The sequence below is a fragment of the Lissotriton vulgaris genome, chromosome 1_1, assembly GCF_964263255.1.
Source record: "Lissotriton vulgaris chromosome 1_1, aLisVul1.2, whole genome shotgun sequence".
Lineage (NCBI taxonomy): Eukaryota > Metazoa > Chordata > Amphibia > Caudata > Salamandridae > Lissotriton > Lissotriton vulgaris.
Genome location: NC_141685.1, coordinates 375,066,667 through 375,090,598, shown reverse-complemented (window position 1 = coordinate 375,090,598; position 23,932 = coordinate 375,066,667). Strand labels below are relative to the sequence as shown.

General features: G+C 48.2%; 1 protein-coding gene across 4 annotated transcripts in view; it reads left to right on the top strand.

The window, feature by feature from the left end:
• Nucleotides 1-23,932, top strand: part of NRDC (nardilysin convertase) — a 2,107,381-nt gene that overhangs the window by 353,590 nt on the left and 1,729,859 nt on the right. For all 4 annotated transcript variants that reach the window (XM_086952436.1, XM_086952435.1, XM_086952433.1 and 1 more), the window contains 2 exons: nt 1,519-1,614; nt 3,367-3,489. In XM_086952436.1, coding sequence (XP_086808562.1) covers nt 1,519-1,614; nt 3,367-3,489 — 219 coding nt within the window. The remainder of the gene's footprint in view (nt 1-1,518; nt 1,615-3,366; nt 3,490-23,932) is intronic.

Below are 23,932 nucleotides of genomic sequence, written 5' to 3'. Positions count from 1 at the left end.
CTAAAACGATGCTAAGCATGGTTGTGGCTTAAGGGCCAGAGCTGCGGACGTAGGGACTGGGGAACCAGATTAGAGTCTCAGCGTCAGCTAGACATCTTGTGATTCTAGGCAAAATCACATTACTCGCCCCCTACCAACCAAAATGAACGTGTCCTTGTGTAATGTAAACGGTGCTCACGAAGAGCGCACCAACACCTTTGGGCCGAGTTGGCGCTATATAAAATTGTTTAAAAAAATGTAGCCCACTGCAAAACGGAGTTGGGTTGTAAACATTTACGAACACCACCATGCGTTCAAATTTAGCAAAAATATACGGATTGCTGTCTGAAGAAAATATAGAGTTGTTCGTGCATGTCGATTTTATTTATTCAAACGTAAACCTTACAAAATAGACTTTAAGGATTCAAACTAATATTTTTACAAAAATCTACAGGCGCATGTAACTGTGTGTAATTGTCAATATGAGAAAACACACTATTCCCACCACACGTTGTACTTGTTTACTTACTCACTTCCCCCTACTGCACATGCTGTGCTGACACCCCGCCCTGCCCTCCAGAACAGGTTTTACTAGTAAACAGTGAAACACTAGAAGCAGAACCAGGGTCGGCCCTAAATCGACCCCGGGTCAGCATCCTGGACGCTAAGAAAATGTGGAGTTTGTTGTTGGGGCGGGAGTCGTTGCGATGTGAGGGCAGTGACTGGGAGGAGGGCAGGGGGTTAATAACTACGCTGAGCCTGAGGCACATTAAGGGCTCATTACAAAGTTTTTAACAGACCCCTTGAGACCGAGAGGGATGGACGAGCTGCTCTCCCTGCTGCGCCCCTCACTTCCCTACTTATGACCGGGTGGCTGTCACTGGTTTTCCATACCTAGGAGTGAATAGAGTAAACAAGACTGAGGGAAGGCAGAGAAGGGGAGGGGGGAGGAGAAATGCGACACGGCGGGCTGGGGAGGGGGCGGAGCGGGTAAAAAAAAAAAAGACTGAGGGAAGGCAGAGAAGGGGAGGGGGGAGGAGAAATGCGACACAGCGGGCAGGGGAGGGGGCCGAGCGGGGAGAGCGGCGATGAGGGTGTGAAGCAGCAGGGACCTTTGAAGTGAAGCTAAGCTTCACTTCAATGGTGTGGGAGGAGTGCTGCTGGGGAACAGATGGCGATTTGATGATGTGCACGCGCATTTTAGGTCAATGCGCTTGCGCATTGACCTAAAAGCGCACAGGCACAGCATCAAATCGTCAGTCAGTCGCCAGTCTAGGTAAACCTTATTTAAGCCCCTATAGTCTTGCTCAGTGTGCATGCGCATTGAGAGGCGAGACCTAAAAATGGGAGGAATCTGCGGCTAGATACTCTCCTAAAAAGGGTGTTACCCAAGGTAAGTAACTTAGTCATTAATTTGTTGTAGGTCGGCATGTCAAAATATGCATTTTTGAGACTTGTGCTATATAAAGAGAATATGTCCACCGGGACAAACTATATATTTATGTATCCCTTTGCTAAAATAAACTTTGTTACTTACAGAGTACCAAATTGCAAGACCATCTGATTCAAACAGAAAAGAAATGTTGTTTGGTAGCCTTGCCAAACCTGGTCATCCTATGGGCAAATTCTTTTGGGGTAAGTAGTACATAATAGTAATGATGTGATGACCTTGTTGGAGAGCATACAGTATTTGTGTATAGCATATAAGGTGATGTGCCATGGTAGTTTACCTTCGTTCAGAAGTTCTGCTTACCCGAAGCATTATCAAAGCTAATAGTGAGGAAGGGAATTAAACTTGCTCCTGAATTTTACTCTGGGTCGCTCTACTGTCAGTAGATATTGTTAGGTTTTTTGCTCACTGGACCACCACAGTCTGCCTTTTGCAAATCAGCCATGGCCTTGCCCTACAGGGAATACTCAAGCCCAATCCTAGGCTGTGTCCCCTTCAGCACAGAAACACATGAAAATCCGATTGCATAGATTTACAAAGTCTTTGCAAAGTTGTGATATTCCGCTGACCCACTTTGCTTCATGTTGTGGTAAAGTTGTGTGGAGATGGGTTAAGCTGGCAGTACATATTGGGTTAAGAACAAGAGGAATGGCCCAGAAAGGAAGAGCGTAGAAGCTATGCAGAGATTGGTTAAGTGTTACTGGTGGCTTAGAGCAAACTGTGAGTTTGAGGGTGCTGAAGGATTTGATAGTTTGTATTGTGACAAAATACCCCGTAATACTAGTGGATTGTGCAACATTATTAGAATGAAAGAGGTGACTGATGCCATTTTCGTTTTTTTGTTTTCTTACGAGAAGGTTATTCAGAGGTTGTATTCACAGATGATGATAAACAGTTGGTGAAGAGGTTTGAAATTAATTCCGTACTTACTATAGACTATTGCCCAAAAGCCAGTGATTTGGTAGGGAGCTTGGGACATATTTATAATTAACTGTCAGGGTAACAGCGGATGTAAGATCTTTGCTGTGGAGTAATAGAACCGCGTTAAGATATGTTATGTAGGCATCACCTCTTATTTTGACATGATGACCTGTTTCTCGATTGTGTCTAGCATGGATGGCTGAGTGGTACCCAGAGTTGAGGTTTTGCATGGGCAAACTTGGTTCAGGTCTTTTAAGTGTGGAGTGTGTCTCATTGAAGTCTGTCGGAAGATCGAGCAAACGTTAGCCCTGGTTTGCAAGATGTACAAAAGTTATGAAGACGTTGCCAGCACTCTCATTGTAGCAGGATATGATAGATGGAACAAAGACAAATTGTGCAGGTGCTAACATTGCACAGTTGATTACTGGGTCTCTCCTTTCCTCTGTAAAAAAAAAATGGAAAACACGTGAAGCGGTACATGTGACATTATCGCTAGTGTTGGGTGAGATTGCTCGCGGCCCTAGTTGAAGCTGCAAAAGGATTGGTAGATATTAGGCTGGCAGAAATGGAACTCTCCACCCAGTCCTCACTCTTGCCTGCGCACATCGCCACGTAGATAACCCTCTTTTATTGCAACTTGTTTAGAAGGGAGTATTATGGCATTTCTTCTCAGTATTCATATAGCCCTACTACTGCTTTTCCTTCTCCTTCCTACAAGATCGCTAATTGTAGTGCAAGTCAGCGGCAAATAAACAAACTTCTGTTTTTACAAATCTTGGCATGCATGCAAGTTTACGGCCTCTGTCGTCTTTAACATTCCCCCTTCTGTTTTCGCCCTATCTCTATGGGAAATCTCCTGGCCTGGCATTCTGAATCCGTAATCGCCTGGTGGGAGGATACTATTAAGTATGTAACTTGTTAATTTACGTTGATTTCTTTTAAAACCATGTGATTAGCAACATTGTTTATAAAAGTTAGCCATTGTAACAGGCTGCCTTCATTTTTAACATCAACAGGAAATGCTCAAACTCTTAAACATGAACCAAAGGAGAGGAATATTGACACTTACGAGAGGCTGAGGCAGTTTTGGAAGACGCATTATTCTGCCCATTACATGACATTAGCAGTGCAATCAATAGGTAATCCTAAATGTTTTTAATTCTTTCAAATATGACTACTGAAATACTTGCATTTTAGATTCGATAGACTGCCTTATGCACAAGTATTACTTATAATGTCGATTTTATGAGCTTTTCTCTACATTCAGCTTAATAGGGCACACAAGGTTTACCTTGCTGCAGTTTTTTGTCTTACTGCTGCACAATTGCATCCCACAGAAAGTTTTCTCCTAGATCTCCTTAGTCCATCGTTCTTGTTGTGGCAACATTGATACCCCCTTCCCCTTTGAACCTTTTCATAAAGCACGTGTGATCTTTTCCTTGAAAATGATCGTTCTGGCAGCTCACATTTCTGCATGCAGCCATAATTAGGGGGGGGGGGGGGGGGACCTTTGCATCCAAGAACAGTTCACAGTTTTCCGTAAATGTGAGCCTTGAGGACTTGCCCAGCTTTTCAGCTGGACTATATCTGTCTACTATCTGCTAAAAAGTTAATTTTCTTTTGGAGATATAATATTTGCTAGACTGGAGAAGGGTTCTCAAGTTTTATTTATTAGGAACAAAAAACATTGGGAAATCTAATAATTTGTGAGTTGTGGCCCAAATAAAACAGACTTTCCTTCCTCCAAGAGAACTAGCTTTGGATGGGTAGTATGGTTTTGTAACCATATGTTATTAAAAGCCAAACTGACTTCTGCCTGGGGACACAGGACTCCTACAAAAAGAAACAAGCATTTGCAATGCAATGGTCTCGGCATCAATAAAGGTAGAGCTATTGGCATTGCTCATGACATTTCTTTTTTTCTTTAAATCATAAATAAATGGCATTGTCATTTACATTGCCAATACACAGCACTCTGCACTCAACAGCACACACCACTCTGCACCTGCACTCACTACTCTGCACTCACTATTCTGCAGTCTGCACACTCACTCTGCACACTCACTCTGCACACTCACTCTGCACTCACTACTCACTACTCTGCACTCACTACTCACTACTCTGCACTCACTACTCTGCACTCACTACTCTGCACTCACTACTCTGCACTCACTACTCTGCACTCACTACTCTGCACTCACTACTCTGCACTCACTACTCTGCACTCACTACTCTGCACTCACTACTCTGCACTCACTACTCTGCACTCACTACTCTGCACTCACTACTCTGCACTCACTACTCTGCACTCACTACTCTGCACTCACTACTCTGCACTCACTACTCTGCACTCACTACTCTGCACTTTGCACTCACTACTCTGCACTCTGCACTCACTACTCTGCACTCTGCACTCACTACTCTGCACTCTGCACTCACTACTCTGCACTCACTATTCTGCACTTTGCACACTCACTCTGCACTCACTACTCTGCACTCACTACTCTGCACTCACTACTCTGCACTCATTACTCTGCACTCACTACTCTGCACTCACTACTCTGCACTCACTACTCTGCACTCACTACTCTGCACTCACTACTCTGCACTCATTACTCTGCACTCACTACTCTGCACTCACTACTCTGCACTCACTACTCTGCACTCACTACTCTGCACTCACTACTCTGCACTCACTACTCTGCACTCACTACTCTGCACTCACTACTCTGCACTCACTACTCTGCACTCACTACTCTGCACTCTGCACTCACTACTCTGCACTCTGCACTCACTATTCTGCACTTTGCACACTCACTACTCTGCACTCACTACTCTGCACTCACTACTCTGCACTCACTACTCTGCACTCACTACTCTGCACTCACTACTCTGCACTCACTACTCTGCACTCACTACTCTGCACTCACTACTCTGCACTCACTACTCTGCACTCACTACTCTGCACTCACTACTCTGCACTCACTACTCTGCACTCACTACTCTGCACTCACTACTCTGCACTCATTACTCTGCACTCATTACTCTGCACTCACTACTCTGCACTCACTACTCTGCACTCACTACTCTGCACTCACTACTCTGCACTCACTACTCTGCACTCACTACTCTGCACTCACTACTCTGCACTCACTACTCTGCACTCACTACTCTGCACTCACTACTCTGCACTCACTACTCTGCACTCACTACTCTGCACTCACTACTCTGCACTCACTACTCTGCACTCACTACTCTGCACTCACTACTCTGCACTCACTACTCTGCACTCACTACTCTGCACTCACTACTCTGCAGTCTGCACACTCACTCTGCACACTCACTCTGCACACTCACTCTGCACTCACTACTCACTACTCTGCACTCACTACTCTGCACTCACTACTCTGCACTCACTACTCTGCACTCACTACTCTGCACTCACTACTCTGCACTCACTACTCTGCACTCACTACTCACTACTCTGCACTCACTACTCTGCACTCACTACTCTGCACTCACTACTCTGCACTCACTACTCTGCACTCACTACTCTGCACTCACTACTCTGCACTCACTACTCTGCACTCACTACTCTGCACTCACTACTCTGCACTCACTACTCTGCACTCACTACTCTGCACTCACTATTCACTAGTCTGCACTCACTATTCACTAGTCTGTACTCACTAGTCTGCACTCACTATTCACTAGTCTGTACTCACTAGTCTGCACTCACTATTCACTAGTCTGTACTCACTAGTCTGCACTCACTATTCACTAGTCTGTACTCACTAGTCTGCACTCACTACTCACTAGTCTGCACTCACTATTCACTAGTCTGCACTCACTATTCACTAGTCTGCACTCACTATTCACTAGTCTGCACTCACTATTCACTAGTCTGCACTCACTATTCACTAGTCTGCACTCACTATTCACTACTCTGCACTCACTACTCTGCACTCACTATTCACTAGTCTGCACTCACTATTCACTACTCTGCACTCACTACTCTGCACTCACTACTCACCACTCTGCACTCACTATTCACTAGTCTGCACTCACTACTCACTACTCTGCACTCACTACTCACTACTCTGCACTCACTACTCACTACTCTGCACTCACTACTCACTACTCTGCACTCACTATTCACTAGTCTGCACTCACTGCTCACTACTCTGCACTCACTACTCACTACTCTGCACTCACTACTCACTACTCTGCACTCACTACTCACTACTCTGCACTCACTACTCACTACTCTGCACTCACTACTCACTACTCTGCACTCACTACTCACTACTCTGCACTCACTACTCACTACTCTGCACTCACTACTCACTACTCTGCACTCACTACTCACTACTCTGCACTCACTACTCACTACTCTGCACTCACTACTCACTACTCTGCACTCACTACTCACTACTCTGCACTCACTACTCTGCACTCACTACTCTGCACTCACAACTCACTACTCTGCACTCACTACTCTGCACTCACTACTCACTACTCTGCACTCACTACTCACTACTCTGCACTCACTACTCACTACTCTGCACTCACTACTCTGCACTCACTACTCACTACTCTGCACTCACTACTCTGCACTCACTATTCACTAGTCTGCACTCACTACTCACTACTCTGCACTCACTACTCACTACTCTGCACTCACTATTCACTAGTCTGCACTCACTACTCACTACTCTGCACTCACTACTCTGCACTCACTACTCTGCACTCACTACTCACTACTCTGCACTCACTACTCACTACTCTGCACTCACTACTCACTACTCTGCACTCACTACTCACTACTCTGCACTCACTACTCACTACTCTGCCCTCACTACTCACTACTCTGCACTCACTACTCACTACTCTGCACTCACTACTCACTACTCTGCACTCACTACTCACTACTCTGCACTCACTACTCACTACTCTGCACTCACTACTCACTACTCTGCACTCACTACTCTGCACTCACTACTCACTACTCTGCACTCACTACTCTGCACTCACTATTCACTAGTCTGCACTCACTACTCACTACTCTGCACTCACTACTCTGCACTCACTACTCTGCACTCACTACTCACTACTCTGCACTCACTACTCTGCACTCACTACTCTGCACTCACTACTCTGCACTCACTACTCACTACTCTGCACTCACTACTCACTACTCTGCACTCACTACTCACTACTCTGCACTCACTACTCACTACTCTGCACTCACTACTCACTACTCTGCACTCACTACTCACTACTCTGCACTCACTACTCACTACTCTGCACTCACTACTCTGCACTCACTACTCTGCACTCACTACTCACTACTCTGCACTCACTACTCTGCACTCACTACTCACTACTCTGCACTCACTACTCTGCACTCACTACTCACTACTCTGCACTCACTATTCACTACTCTGCACTCACTACTCTGCACTCACTACTCTGCACTCACTACTCTGCACTCACTACTCTGCACTCACTACTCTGCACTCACTACTCTGCACTCACTACTCTGCACTCACTACTCACTACTCTGCACTCACTACTCACTACTCTGCACTCACTACTCACTACTCTGCACTCACTACTCACTACTCTGCACTCACTACTCTGCACTCACTACTCACTACTCTGCACTCACTACTCACTACTCTGCACTCACTACTCTGCACTCACTACTCTGCACTCACTACTCACTACTCTGCACTCACTACTCTGCACTCACTACTCACTACTCTGCACTCACTACTCACTACTCTGCACTCACTACTCACTACTCTGCACTCACTACTCACTACTCTACACTCACTACTCTGCACTCACTACTCTGCACTCACTACTCTGCACTCACTACTCTGCACTCACTACTCTGCACTCACTACTCTGCACTCACTACTCTGCACTCACTACTCTGCACTCACTACTCTGCACTCACTACTCTGCACTCACTACTCTGCACTCACTACTCTGCACTCACTACTCTGCACTCACTACTCTGCACTCACTACTCTGCACTCACTACTCTGCACTCACTACTCTGCACTCACTACTCTGCACTCACTACTCTGCACTCACTACTCTGCACTCACTACTCACTACTCTGCACTCACTACTCACTACTCTGCACTCACTACTCACTACTCTGCACTCACTACTCACTACTCTGCACTCACTACTCACTACTCTGCACTCACTACTCTGCACTCACTACTCTGCACTCACTACTCTGCACTCACTACTCTGCACTCACTACTCTGCACTCACTACTCTGCACTCACTACTCTGCACTCACTACTCTGCACTCACTACTCTGCACTCACTACTCTGCACTCACTACTCTGCACTCACTACTCTGCACTCACTACTCTGCACTCACTACTCACTACTCTGCACTCACTACTCACTACTCTACACTCACTACTCACTACTCTACACTCACTACTCTGCACTCACTACTCTGCACTCACTACTCTGCACTCACTACTCTGCACTCACTACTCTGCACTCACTACTCTGCACTCACTACTCTGCACTCACTACTCTGCACTCACTACTCACTACTCTGCACTCACTACTCACTACTCTGCACTCACTACTCTGCACTCACTACTCTGCACTCACTACTCTGCACTCACTACTCTGCACTCACTACTCTGCACTCACTACTCTGCACTCACTACTCTGCACTCACTACTCTGCACTCACTACTCTGCACTCACTACTCTGCACTCACTACTCTGCACTCACTACTCACTACTCTGCACTCACTACTCACTACTCTGCACTCACTACTCACTACTCTGTACTCACTACTCTGTACTCACTACTCTGCACTCACTACTCACTACTCTGCACTCACTACTCACTACTCTGCACTCACTACTCTGCACTCACTACTCACTACTCTGCACTCACTACTCTGCACTCACTATTCACTAGTCTGCACTCACTACTCACTACTCTGCACTCACTACTCTGCACTCACTACTCTGCACTCACTACTCTGCACTCACTACTCTGCACTCACTACTCTGCACTCACTACTCACTACTCTGCACTCACTACTCTGCACTCACTACTCTGCACTCACTACTCACTACTCTGCACTCACTACTCACTACTCTGCACTCACTACTCACTACTCTGCACTCACTACTCACTACTCTGCACTCACTACTCACTACTCTGCACTCACTACTCACTACTCTGCACTCACTACTCACTACTCTGCACTCACTACTCACTACTCTGCACTCACTACTCTGCACTCACTACTCACTACTCTGCACTCACTACTCACTACTCTGCACTCACTACTCTGCACTCACTACTCTGCACTCACTACTCTGCACTCACTACTCTGCACTCACTACTCTGCACTCACTACTCTGCACTCACTACTCTGCACTCACTAATCTGCACTCACTAATCTGCACTCACTAATCTGCACTCACTAATCTGCACTCACTAATCTGCACTCACTAATCTGCACTCACTAATCTGCACTCACTAATCTGCACTCACTAATCTGCACTCACTAATCTGCACTCACTACTCTGCACTCACTACTCTGCACTCACTACTCTGCACTCACTACTCTGCACTCACTAATCTGCACTCACTAATCTGCACTCACTAATCTGCACTCACTAATCTGCACTCACTAATCTGCACTCACTAATCTGCACTCACTAATCTGCACTCACTAATCTGCACTCACTAATATGCACTCACTAATCTGCACTCACTACTCTGCACTCACTACTCACTACTCTGCACTCACTACTCACTACTCTGCACTCACTACTCTGCACTCACTACTCTGCACTCACTACTCTGCACTCACTACTCTGCACTCACTACTCTGCACTCACTACTCACTACTCTGCACTCACTACTCTGCACTCACTACTCACTACTCTGCACTCACTACTCACTACTCTGCACTCACTACTCACTACTCTGCACTCACTACTCACTACTCTGCACTCACTACTCTGCACTCACTACTCTGCACTCACTACTCTGCACTCACTACTCACTACTCTGCACTCACTACTCACTACTCTGCACTCACTACTCACTACTCTGCACTCACTACTCACTACTCACTACTCACTACTCTGCACTCACTACTCTGCACTCACTACTCTGCACTCACTACTCTGCACTCACTACTCTGCACTCACTACTCTGCACTCACTACTCTGCACTCACTACTCACTACTCTGCACTCACTACTCACTACTCTGCACTCACTACTCACTACTCTGCACTCACTACTCACTACTCACTACTCTGCACTCACTACTCTGCACTCACTACTCACTACTCTGCACTCACTACTCTGCACTCACTACTCACTACTCTGCACTCACTACTCACTACTCTGCACTCACTACTCTGCACTCACTACTCACTACTCTGCACTCACTACTCACTACTCTGTACTCACTACTCTGTACTCACTACTCTGTACTCACTACTCTGTACTCACTACTCTCTACTCACTACTCTGCACTCACTACTCACTACTCTGCACTCACTACTCTGCACTCACTACTCACTACTCTGCACTCACTACTCACTACTCTGCACTCACTATTCACTAGTCTGCACTCACTACTCACTACTCTGCACTCACTACTCTGCACTCACTACTCTGCACTCACTACTCTGCACTCACTACTCTGCACTCACTACTCTGCACTCACTACTCTGCACTCACTACTCACTACTCTGCACTCACTACTCACTACTCTGCACTCACTACTCACTACTCTGCACTCACTACTCACTACTCTGCACTCACTACTCACTACTCTGCACTCACTACTCTGCACTCACTACTCACTACTCTGCACTCACTACTCACTACTCTGCACTCACTACTCACTACTCACTACTCACTACTCTGCACTCACTACTCTGCACTCACTACTCTGCACTCACTACTCTGCACTCACTACTCTGCACTCACTACTCTGCACTCACTACTCTGCACTCACTACTCTGCACTCACTACTCACTACTCTGCACTCACTACTCACTACTCTGTACTCACTACTCACTACTCTGCACTCACTACTCACTACTCTGCACTCACTATTCACTAGTCTGCACTCACTACTCACTACTCTGCACTCACTACTCACTACTCTGCACTCACTACTCTGCACTCACTACTCTGCACTCACTACTCACTACTCTGCACTCACTACTCTGCACTCACTACTCACTACTCTGCACTCACTACTCACTACTCTGCACTCACTACTCACTACTCTGCACTCACTACTCTGCACTCACTACTCTGCACTCACTACTCTGCACTCACTACTCTGCACTCACTACTCACTACTCTGCACTCACTACTCTGCACTCACTACTCTGCACTCACTACTCTGCACTCACTACTCTGCACTCACTACTCTGCACTCACTACTCTGCACTCACTACTCTGCACTCACTACTCACTACTCTGCACTCACTACTCACTACTCTGTTCTCACTACTCACTACTCTGTACTCACTACTCTGCACTCACTACTCACTACTCTGCACTCACTACTCTGCACTCACTACTCACTACTCTGCACTCACTACTCACTACTCTGCACTCACTATTCACTAGTCTGCACTCACTACTCACTACTCTGCACTCACTACTCACTACTCTGCACTCACTACTCTGCACTCACTACTCTGCACTCACTACTCACTACTCTGCACTCACTACTCACTACTCTGCACTCACTACTCACTACTCTGCACTCACTACTCACTACTCTGCACTCACTACTCACTACTCTGCACTCACTACTCACTACTCTGCACTCACTACTCACTACTCTGCACTCACTACTCTGCACTCACTACTCTGCACTCACTACTCTGCACTCACTACTCTGCACTCACTAGTCTGCACTCACTACTCACTAGTCTGCACTCACTACTCACTAGTCTGCACTCACTACTCACTACTCTACACTCACTACTCTGCACTCACTACTCTGCACTCACTACTCACTACTCTGCACTCACTACTCTGCACTCACTACTCTGCACTCACTACTCACTACTCTGTACTCACTACTCACTACTCTGTACTCACTACTCTGCACTCACTACTCACTACTCTGCACTCACTACTCTGCACTCACTACTCACTACTCTGCACTCACTATTCACTAGTCTGCACTCACTACTCACTACTCTGCACTCACTACTCTGCACTCACTACTCACTACTCTGCACTCACTACTCTGCACTCACTACTCACTACTCTGCACTCACTACTCACTACTCTGCACTCACTACTCTGCACTCACTACTCACTACTCTGCACTCACTACTCACTACTCTGCACTCACTACTCACTACTCTGCACTCACTACTCTGCACTCACTACTCTGCACTCACTACTCTGCACTCACTACTCTGCACTCACTACTCTGCACTCACTACTCTGCACTCACTACTCTGCACTCACCACTCACTACTCTGCACTCACCACTCACTACTCTGCACTCACCACTCACTACTCTGCACTCACTACTCTGCACTCTGCACTCACTACTCTGCACTCACTACTCTGCACTCACTACTCTGCACTCACTACTCTGCACTCACTACTCTGCACTCACTACTCTGCACTCACTACTCTGCACTCACTACTCTGCACTCACTACTCTGCACTCACTACTCTGCACTCACTACTCTGCACTCACTACTCTGCACTCACTACTCTGCACTCACTACTCTGCACTCTGCACTCACTACTCTGCACTCACTACTCTGCACTCACTACTCTGCACTCACTACTCTGCACTCACTACTCTGCACTCACTACTCTGCACTCTGCACTCACTACTCTGCACTCACTACTCTGCACTCACTACTCTGCACTCACTACTCTGCACTCACTACTCTGCACTCACTACTCTGCACTCACTACTCTGCACTCACTACTCTGCACTCACTACTCTGCACTCACTACTCTGCACTCTGCACTCACTACTCTGCACTCACTACTCTGCACTCACTACTCTGCACTCACTACTCTGCACTCACTACTCTGCACTCACTACTCTGCACTCTGCACTCACTACTCTGCACTCACTACTCTGCACTCACTACTCTGCACTCACTACTCTGCACTCACTACTCTGCACTCACTACTCTGCACTCACTACTCTGCACTCACTACTCTGCACTCACTACTCTGCACTCACTACTCTGCACTCACTACTCTGCACTCACTACTCTGCACTCACTACTCTGCACTCACTACTCTGCACTCACTACTCACTACTCTGCACTCACTACTCTGCACTCACTAATCTGCACTCACTAATCTGCACTCACTAATCTGCACTCACTACTCTGCACTCACTACTCTGCACTCACTACTCTGCACTCACTACTCTGCACTCACTACTCTGCACTCACTACTCTGCACTCACTACTCTGCACTCACTACTCTGCACTCACTACTCTGCACTCACTACTCTGCACTCACTATTCACTAGTCTGCACTCACTACTCACTAGTCTGCACTCACTACTCACTAGTCTGCACTCACTACTCTGCACTCACTACTCTGCACTCACTACTCTGCACTCACTACTCTGCACTCACTACTCTGCACTCACTACTCTGCACTCACTACTCTGCACTCACTAATCTGCACTCACTAATCTGCACTCACTAATCTGCACTCACTAATCTGCACTCACTAATCTGCACTCACTACTCTGCACTCACTACTCTGCACTCACTACTCACTACTCTACACTCACTACTCACTACTCTGCACTCACTACTCACTACTCTGCACTCACTACTCTGCACTCACTATTCACTAGTCTGCACTCACTACTCACTAGTCTGCACTCACTACTCTGCACTCACTACTCTGCACTCACTACTCTGCACTCACTACTCTGCACTCACTACTCTGCACTCACTACTCTGCACTCACTACTCTGCACTCACTACTCTGCACTCACCACTCACTACTCTGCACTCACCACTCACTACTCTGCACTCACCACTCACTACTCTGCACTCACTACTCACTACTCTGCACTCACTACTCACTACTCTGCACTCTCTACTCACTACTCTGCACTCTCTACTCACTACTCTGCACTCACTACTCTGCACTCACTACTCTGCACTCACTACTCTGCACTCACTATTCACTAGTCTGCACTCACTACTCACTAGTCTGCACTCACTAGTCTGCACTCACTAGTCTGCACTCACTACTCTGCACTCACTACTCTGCACTCACTACTCTGCACTCACTACTCTGCACTCACTACTCTGCACTCACTACTCTGCACTCACTACTCTGCACTCACTACTCTGCACTCACTACTCTGCACTCACTACTCTGCACTCACTATTCACTACTCTGCACTCACTACTCTGCACTCACTACTCTGCACTCACTACTCTGCACTCACTACTCTGCACTCACTACTCTGCACTCACTACTCTGCACTCACTACTCTGCACTCACTACTCTGCACTCACTACTCTGCACTCACTACTCAGCACTCACTACTCTGCACTCACTACTCTGCACTCACTACTCTGCACTCTGCACTCACTACTCTGCACTCTGCACTCACTACTCTGCACTCACTACTCTGCACTCACTACTCTGCACTCACTACTCTGCACTCACTACTCTGCACTCTGCACTCACTACTCTGCACTCACTACTCTGCACTCACTACTCTGCACTCACTACTCTGCACTCACTACTCTGCACTCACTACTCTGCACTCACTACTCTGCACTCACTACTCTGCACTCACTACTCTGCACTCACTACTCTGCACTCACTACTCTGCACTCACTACTCTGCACTCACTACTCTGCACTCACTACTCTGCACTCACTACTCTGCACTCACTACTCTGCACTCACTACTCTGCACTCACTACTCTGCACTCACTACTCTGCACTCACTACTCACTACTCTGCACTCACTACTCTGCACTCACTAATCTGCACTCACTAATCTGCACTCACTAATCTGCACTCACTACTCTGCACTCACTACTCTGCACTCACTACTCTGCACTCACTACTCTGCACTCACTACTCTGCACTCACTACTCTGCACTCACTACTCTGCACTCACTACTCTGCACTCACTACTCTGCACTCACTATTCACTAGTCTGCACTCACTACTCACTACTCTGCACTCACTACTCTGCACTCACTACTCTGCACTCACTACTCTGCACTCACTACTCTGCACTCACTACTCTGCACTCACTACTCTGCACTCACTACTCTGCACTCACTACTCTGCACTCACTACTCTGCACTCACTACTCTGCACTCACTACTCTGCACTCACTACTCTGCACTCACTACTCTGCACTCACTAGTCTGCACTCACTACTCACTAGTCTGCACTCACTACTCACTAGTCTGCACTCACTACTCACTACTCTGCACTCACTACTCTGCACTCACTATTCACTAGTCTGCACTCACTATTCACTAGTCTGCACTCACTACTCACTAGTCTGCACTCACTACTCACTACTCTGCACTCACTACTCACTACTCTGCACTCACTACTCACTACTCTGCACTCACTACTCTGCACTCACTACTCTGCACTCACTACTCTGCACTCACTACTCTGCACTCACTACTCTGCACTCACTACTCTGCACTCACTACTCACTACTCTGTACTCACTACTCACTACTCTGTACTCACTACTCACTACTCTGTACTCACTACTCACTACTCTGCACTCACTACTCACTACTCTGCACTCACTACTCTGCACTCACTACTCACTACTCTGCACTCACTACTCTGCACTCACTACTCACTACTCTGCACTCACTACTCTGCACTCACTACTCACTACTCTGCACTCACTACTCACTACTCTGCACTCACTATTCACTAGTCTGCACTCACTACTCTGCACTCACTACTCTGCACTCACTACTCTGCACTCACTACTCTGCACTCACTACTCTGCACTCACTACTCTGCACTCACTACTCTGCACTCACTACTCTGCACTCACTACTCCCTACTCTGCACTCACTACTCACTACTCTGCACTCACTACTCACTACTCTGCACTCACTACTCACTACTCTGCACTCACTACTCACTACTCTGCACTCACTACTTACTACTCTGCACTCACTACTCTGCACTCACTACTCACTACTCTGCACTCACTACTCACTACTCTGCACTCACTACTCTGCACTCACTACTCTGCACTCACTACTCTGCACTCACTACTCTGCACTCACTACTCTGCACTCACTACTCACTACTCTGCACTCACTACTCTGCACTCACTACTCACTACTCTGCACTCACTACTCTGCACTCACTACTCACTACTCTGCACTCACTATTCACTAGTCTGCACTCACTACTCTGCACTCACTACTCTGCACTCACTACTCTGCACTCACTACTCTGCACTCACTACTCTGCACTCACTACTCTGCACTCACTACTCTGCACTCACTACTCACTACTCTGCACTCACTACTCACTACTCTGCACTCACTACTCACTACTCTGCACTCACTACTCACTACTCTGCACTCACTACTTACTACTCTGCACTCACTACTCTGCACTCACTACTCACTACTCTGCACTCACTACTCACTACTCTGCACTCACTACTCTGCACTCACTACTCTGCACTCACTACTCTGCACTCACTACTCTGCACTCACTACTCACTACTCTGCACTCACTACTCTGCACTCACTACTCACTACTCTGCACTCACTACTCACTACTCTGCACTCACTACTCACTACTCTGCACTCACTACTCTGCACTCACTACTCTGCACTCACTACTCTGCACTCACTACTCTGCACTCACTACTCTGCACTCACTACTCTGCACTCACTACTCTGCACTCACTACTCTGCACTCACTACTCACTACTCTGCACTCACTACTCACTACTCACTACTCTGCACTCACTACTCTGCACTCACTACTCTGCACTCACTACTCTGCACTCACTACTCTGCACTCACTACTCTGCACTCACTACTCTGCACTCACTACTCTGCACTCACTACTCTGCACTCACTACTCTGCACTCACTACTCTGCACTCACTACTCTGCACTCACTACTCACTACTCTGCACTCACTACTCACTACTCTGTACTCACTACTCACTACTCTGTACTCACTACTCACTACTCTGTACTCACTACTCACTACTCACTACTCTGTACTCACTACTCACTACTCACTACTCTGTACTCACTACTCACTACTCTGTACTCACTACTCACTACTCTGCACTCACTACTCACTACTCTGCACTCACTACTCTGCACTCACTACTCACTACTCTGCACTCACTATTCACTAGTCTGCACTCACTACTCACTACTCTGCACTCACTACTCTGCACTCACTACTCTGCACTCACTACTCTGCACTCACTACTCTGCACTCACTACTCTGCACTCACTACTCTGCACTCACTACTCTGCACTCACTACTCTGCACTCACTACTCTGCACTCACTACTCTGCACTCACTACTCACTACTCTGCACTCACTACTCACTACTCTGCACTCACTACTCACTACTCTGCACTCACTACTCACTACTCTGCACTCACTACTCTGCACTCACTACTCTGCACTCACTACTCACTACTCTGCACTCACTACTCACTACTCTGCACTCACTACTCACTACTCTGCACTCACTACTCTGCACTCACTACTCTGCACTCACTACTCTGCACTCACTACTCTGCACTCACTACTCACTACTCTGCACTCACTACTCTGCACTCACTACTCACTACTCTGCACTCACTACTCACTACTCTGCACTCACTACTCACTACTCTGCACTCACTACTCTGCACTCACTACTCTGCACTCACTGTTCACTACTCTACACTCACTACTCTGCACTCACTACTCTGCACTCACTACTCTGCACTCACTACTCTGCACTCACTACTCTGCACTCACTACTCTGCACTCACTACTCTGCACTCACTACTCTGCACTCACTACTCACTACTCTGCACTCACTACTCTGCACTCACTAATCTGCACTCACTAATCTGCACTCACTACTCTGCACTCACTACTCACTACTCACTACTCTGTTCTCACTACTCACTACTCTGTACTCACTACTCACTACTCTGCACTCACTACTCACTACTCTGTTCTCACTACTCACTACTCTGTACTCACTACTCTGCACTCACTACTCACTACTCTGCACTCACTACTCTGCACTCACTACTCACTACTCTGCACTCACTATTCACTAGTCTGCACTCACTACTCACTACTCTGCACTCACTACTCACTACTCTGCACTCACTACTCTGCACTCACTACTCTGCACTCACTACTCTGCACTCACTACTCTGCACTCACTACTCTGCACTCACTACTCTGCACTCACTACTCACTACTCTGCACTCACTACTCACTACTCTGCACTCACTACTCACTACTCTGCACTCACTACTCACTACTCTGCACTCACTACTCACTACTCTGCACTCACTACTCTGCACTCACTACTCACTACTCTGCACTCACTACTCACTACTCTGCACTCACTACTCACTACTCTGCACTCACTACTCTGCACTCACTACTCTGCACTCACTGTTCACTACTCTACACTCACTACTCACTACTCTGCACTCACTACTCACTACTCTGCACTCACTACTCTGCACTCACTACTCACTACTCTGCACTCACTACTCACTACTCTGCACTCACTACTCTGCACTCACTACTCTGCACTCATTACTCTGCACTCACTACTCTGCACTCACTACTCTGCACTCACTACTCTGCACTCACTACTCTGCACTCACTACTCTGCACTCACTACTCTGCACTCACTACTCTGCACTCACTACTCTGCACTCACTACTCTGCACTCACTACTCACTACTCTGCACTCACTACTCACTACTCTGCACTCACTACTCTGCACTCACTACTCTGCACTCACTACTCTGCACTCACTACTCTGCACTCACTACTCTGCACTCACTACTCACTACTCTGCACTCACTACTCTGCACTCACTACTCTGCACTCACTACTCACTACTCTGCACTCACTACTCACTACTCTGCACTCACTACTCTGCACTCACTACTCTGCACTCACTACTCTGCACTCACTACTCACTACTCTGCACTCACTACTCACTACTCTGCACTCACTACTCTGCACTCACTACTCTGCACTCACTACTCTGCACTCACTACTCACTACTCTGCACTCACTACTCACTACTCTGCACTCACTACTCACTACTCTGCACTCACTACTCTGCACTCACTACTCTGCACTCACTACTCTGCACTCACTACTCTGCACTCACTACTCACTACTCTGCACTCACTACTCACTACTCTGCACTCACTACTCACTACTCACTACTCTGTACTCACTACTCACTACTCACTACTCTGTACTCACTACTCACTACTCACTACTCTTTACTCACTACTCACTACTCTGCACTCACTACTCACTACTCTGCACTCACTACTCTGCACTCACTACTCTGCACTCACTACTCTGCACTCACTACTCTGCACTCACTACTCTGTACTCACTACTCACTACTCACTACTCTGTACTCACTACTCACTACTCACTACTCTTTACTCACTACTCACTACTCTGCACTCACTACTCACTACTCTGCACTCACTACTCTGCACTCACTACTCTGCACTCACTACTCTGCACTCACTACTCTGCACTCACTACTCTGCACTCACTACTCACTACTCTGCACTCACTACTCACTACTCTGCACTCACTACTCACTACTCTGCACTCACTACTCACTACTCTGCACTCACTACTCTGCACTCACTACTCACTACTCTGCACTCACTACTCTGCACTCACTACTCACTACTCTGCACTCACTACTCTGCACTCACTACTCACTACTCTGCACTCACTACTCTGCACTCACTACTCTGCACTCACTACTCTGCACTCACTACTCTGCACTCACTACTCTGCACTCACTACTCTGCACTCACTACTCTGCACTCACTACTCTGCACTCACTACTCTGCACTCACTACTCTGCACTCACTACTCTGCACTCACTACTCACTACTCTGCACTCACTACTCTGCACTCACTACTCTGCACTCACTACTCTGCACTCACTACTCTGCACTCACTACTCTGCACTCACTACTCACTACTCTGCACTCACTACTCTGCACTCACTACTCACTACTCTGCACTCACTACTCTGCACTCACTACTCTGCACTCACTACTCTGCACTCACTACTCTGCACTCACTACTCTGCTCTCACTACTCTGCACTCACTACTCTGCACTCACTACTCTGCACTCACTACTCTGCACTCACTACTCTGCACTCACTACTCTGCACTCACTACTCACTACTCTGCACTCACTACTCACTACTCACTACTCACTACTCTGTACTCACTACTCACTACTCACTACTCTGTACTCACTACTCACTACTCACTACTCTGTACTCACTACTCACTACTCTGCACTCACTACTCACTACTCTGCACTCACTACTCTGCACTCACTACTCTGCACTCACTACTCTGCACTCACTACTCTGCACTCACTACTCTGCACTCACTACTCACTACTCTGCACTCACTACTCACTACTCTGCACTCACTACTCTGCACTGACTACTCTGCACTGACTACTCTGCACTGACTACTCTGCACTGACTACTCTGCACTCACTACTCTGCACTCACTACTCTGCACTCACTACTCTGCACTCACTACTCTGCACTCACTACTCTGCACTCACTACTCTGCACTCACTACTCTGCACTCACTACTCTGCACTCACTACTCACTACTCTGCACTCACTACTCACTACTCTGCACTCACTACTCACTACTCTGCACTCACTACTCTGCACTCACTACTCACTACTCTGCACTCACTACTCTGCACTCACTACTCTGCACTCACTACTCTGCACTCACTACTCACTACTCTGCACTCACTACTCACTACTCTGCACTCACTACTCACTACTCTGCACTCACTACTCTGCACTCACTACTCTGCACTCACTACTCTGCACTCACTACTCTGCACTCACTACTCTGCACTCACTACTCTGCACTCACTACTCTGCACTCACTACTCTGCACTCACTACTCTGCACTCACTACTCTGCACTCACTACTCTGCACTCACTACTCTGCACTCACTACTCTGCACTCACTACTCTGCACTCACTACTCTGCACTCACTACTCTGCACTCACTACTTACTGCACTCACTACTCTGCACTCACTACTCTGCACTCACTACTCTGCACTCACTACTCTGCACTCACTACTCACTACTCTGCACTCACTACTCTGCACTCACTACTCTGCACTCACTACTCTGCACTCACTACTCTGCACTCACTACTCTGCACTCACTACTCTGCACTCACTACTCTGCACTCACTACTCTGCACTCACTACTCTGCACTCACTACTCTGCACTCACTACTCTGCACTCACTACTCTGCACTCACTACTCACTACTCTGCACTCACTACTCTGCACTCACTACTCTGCACTCACTACTCTGCACTCACTACTCTGCACTCACTACTCTGCACTCACTACTCACTACTCTGCACTCACTACTCACTACTCTGCACTCACTACTCTGCACTCACTACTCTGCACTCACTACTCTGCACTCACTACTCTGCACTCACTACTCTGCACTCACTACTCTGCACTCACTACTCTGCACTCACTACTCACTACTCTGCACTCACTACTCACTACTCTGCACTCACTACTCACTACTCTGCACTCACTACTCACTACTCTGCACTCACTACTCTGCACTCACTACTCTGCACTCACTACTCTGCACTCACTACTCTGCACTCACTACTCTGCACTCACTACTCTGCACTCACTACTCTGCACTCACTACTCTGCACTCACTACTCTGCACTCACTACTCTGCACTCACTACTCTGCTGTTAGACGGACCGGGAGGGTCGGCCGAGTATAAGGGGAGAGGTCTCCAGGGAGAGCCGTCTCCACCGATCGTACAGACAAGTAACTTCCCCCCCCACAGACGGACACCACACAAGGATAAGGTTACACGATACTTTATCAGCAATTCTTCGAGTACGGTTAAATGATACAAGGAGGTCTGGACTCAGGGGTCCCCTCGGTTCAGGTCTCTGGTGGGGAAAGGGGTAGCGGGACAGTCTTATTACCAGTCGGGTAGATGGATAGCTCTCAATCCTCGAGCTCGGCGTTCTAGATGATCGGGCTGCGGCGGAGCCAGCCGGTCCCGAGATGGTTGAAGGTAGCGACGGTCCGCGGCGGAGCCAGCAGGTCCCGATGAAGATGGAGGTACAAAACGGTCCGCGGCCACGCCAGCAGGTCCCGACGACGATGAAGGTTTACGGAGGTTACGGCAACGCCAACAGGCAGGACGATAGTTCACAAGGAGGGACTACGGCAGCACCAGTAGTCCGTCAAGGATGAGTTCTCCTCTGCGTCTCTCGACTCCAGGATACAACTGCCTTCCTGCTCTGGAGCTGCCTCAGTTATAGGGCTGGTGCCCTTTGATGTCCGGACCCTCGCACTTGGAGGTCGGGGGGTCCGGGATGAGGGAGTCAAGACACCCAGCAGGGGGGTGGAGCCAGCGCCCGGGGAGGCTGGGGGCGAGCGGTACCTGGCGGGGGAGAGCCATCGACACCTCTTTCTCCCATTGACCTGCCAAGTAGTCCGCTCACCTCCTGGGTGGATGGTGGTGCCGGGATGTCTGAGGCCTGGCCAGGCCCAGGGTTAGGGTCGATCGGAGGCCACGCGGCCTCGTGGTGTAGTGTCTAAGATGGCGCCCAGGTCGGGCGCGCGGTCCAGTAGTGGATCGGGCCCACGAGGTCGATATGTTCAGAGGCAGGGGTCCCGGAGGGGACGGAAATGTGAAGTGGTGGTGTGTGACACTTGAGGGACCGGGCTCGGGCCTGGTCGGGCAGAGGGGGAGCGGGCCCTTCATGTGGCCTGTCCAACATGCGTCCCCCCCAGCTGAAGGCGGGGAGAGTCACCCATCCTCTTGGGGACTCTCCTCGTCGAGGCGGAAAAAGCGTGACAGGCCATCCGCGTTGGCGTGATCTTGCCCAGGTCGATGTTCCACAGTGAAATCCATCCCTTGTAGGGAGATGGACCAACGTAGTAGTTTTGGGTTCTCTCCCCGCATCTGCATCAGCCACTGCAGGGGTCGATGATCGGTCTGTACCCGAAAGTGTGTGCCAAAGAGATAGGGCCGGAGCTTTTTGAGGGCCCATACCACGGCGAAGGCCTCCCTCTCGATGGTGCTCCAGCGTTGTTCTCGAGGCAGGAGTCGCCTGCTGATGAAGGCCACTGGCTGATCAAGGCCTTCGGGGTTCAATTGAGACAGGACCGCCCCAATGCCGTGGTCGGAGGCATCCGTCTGGAC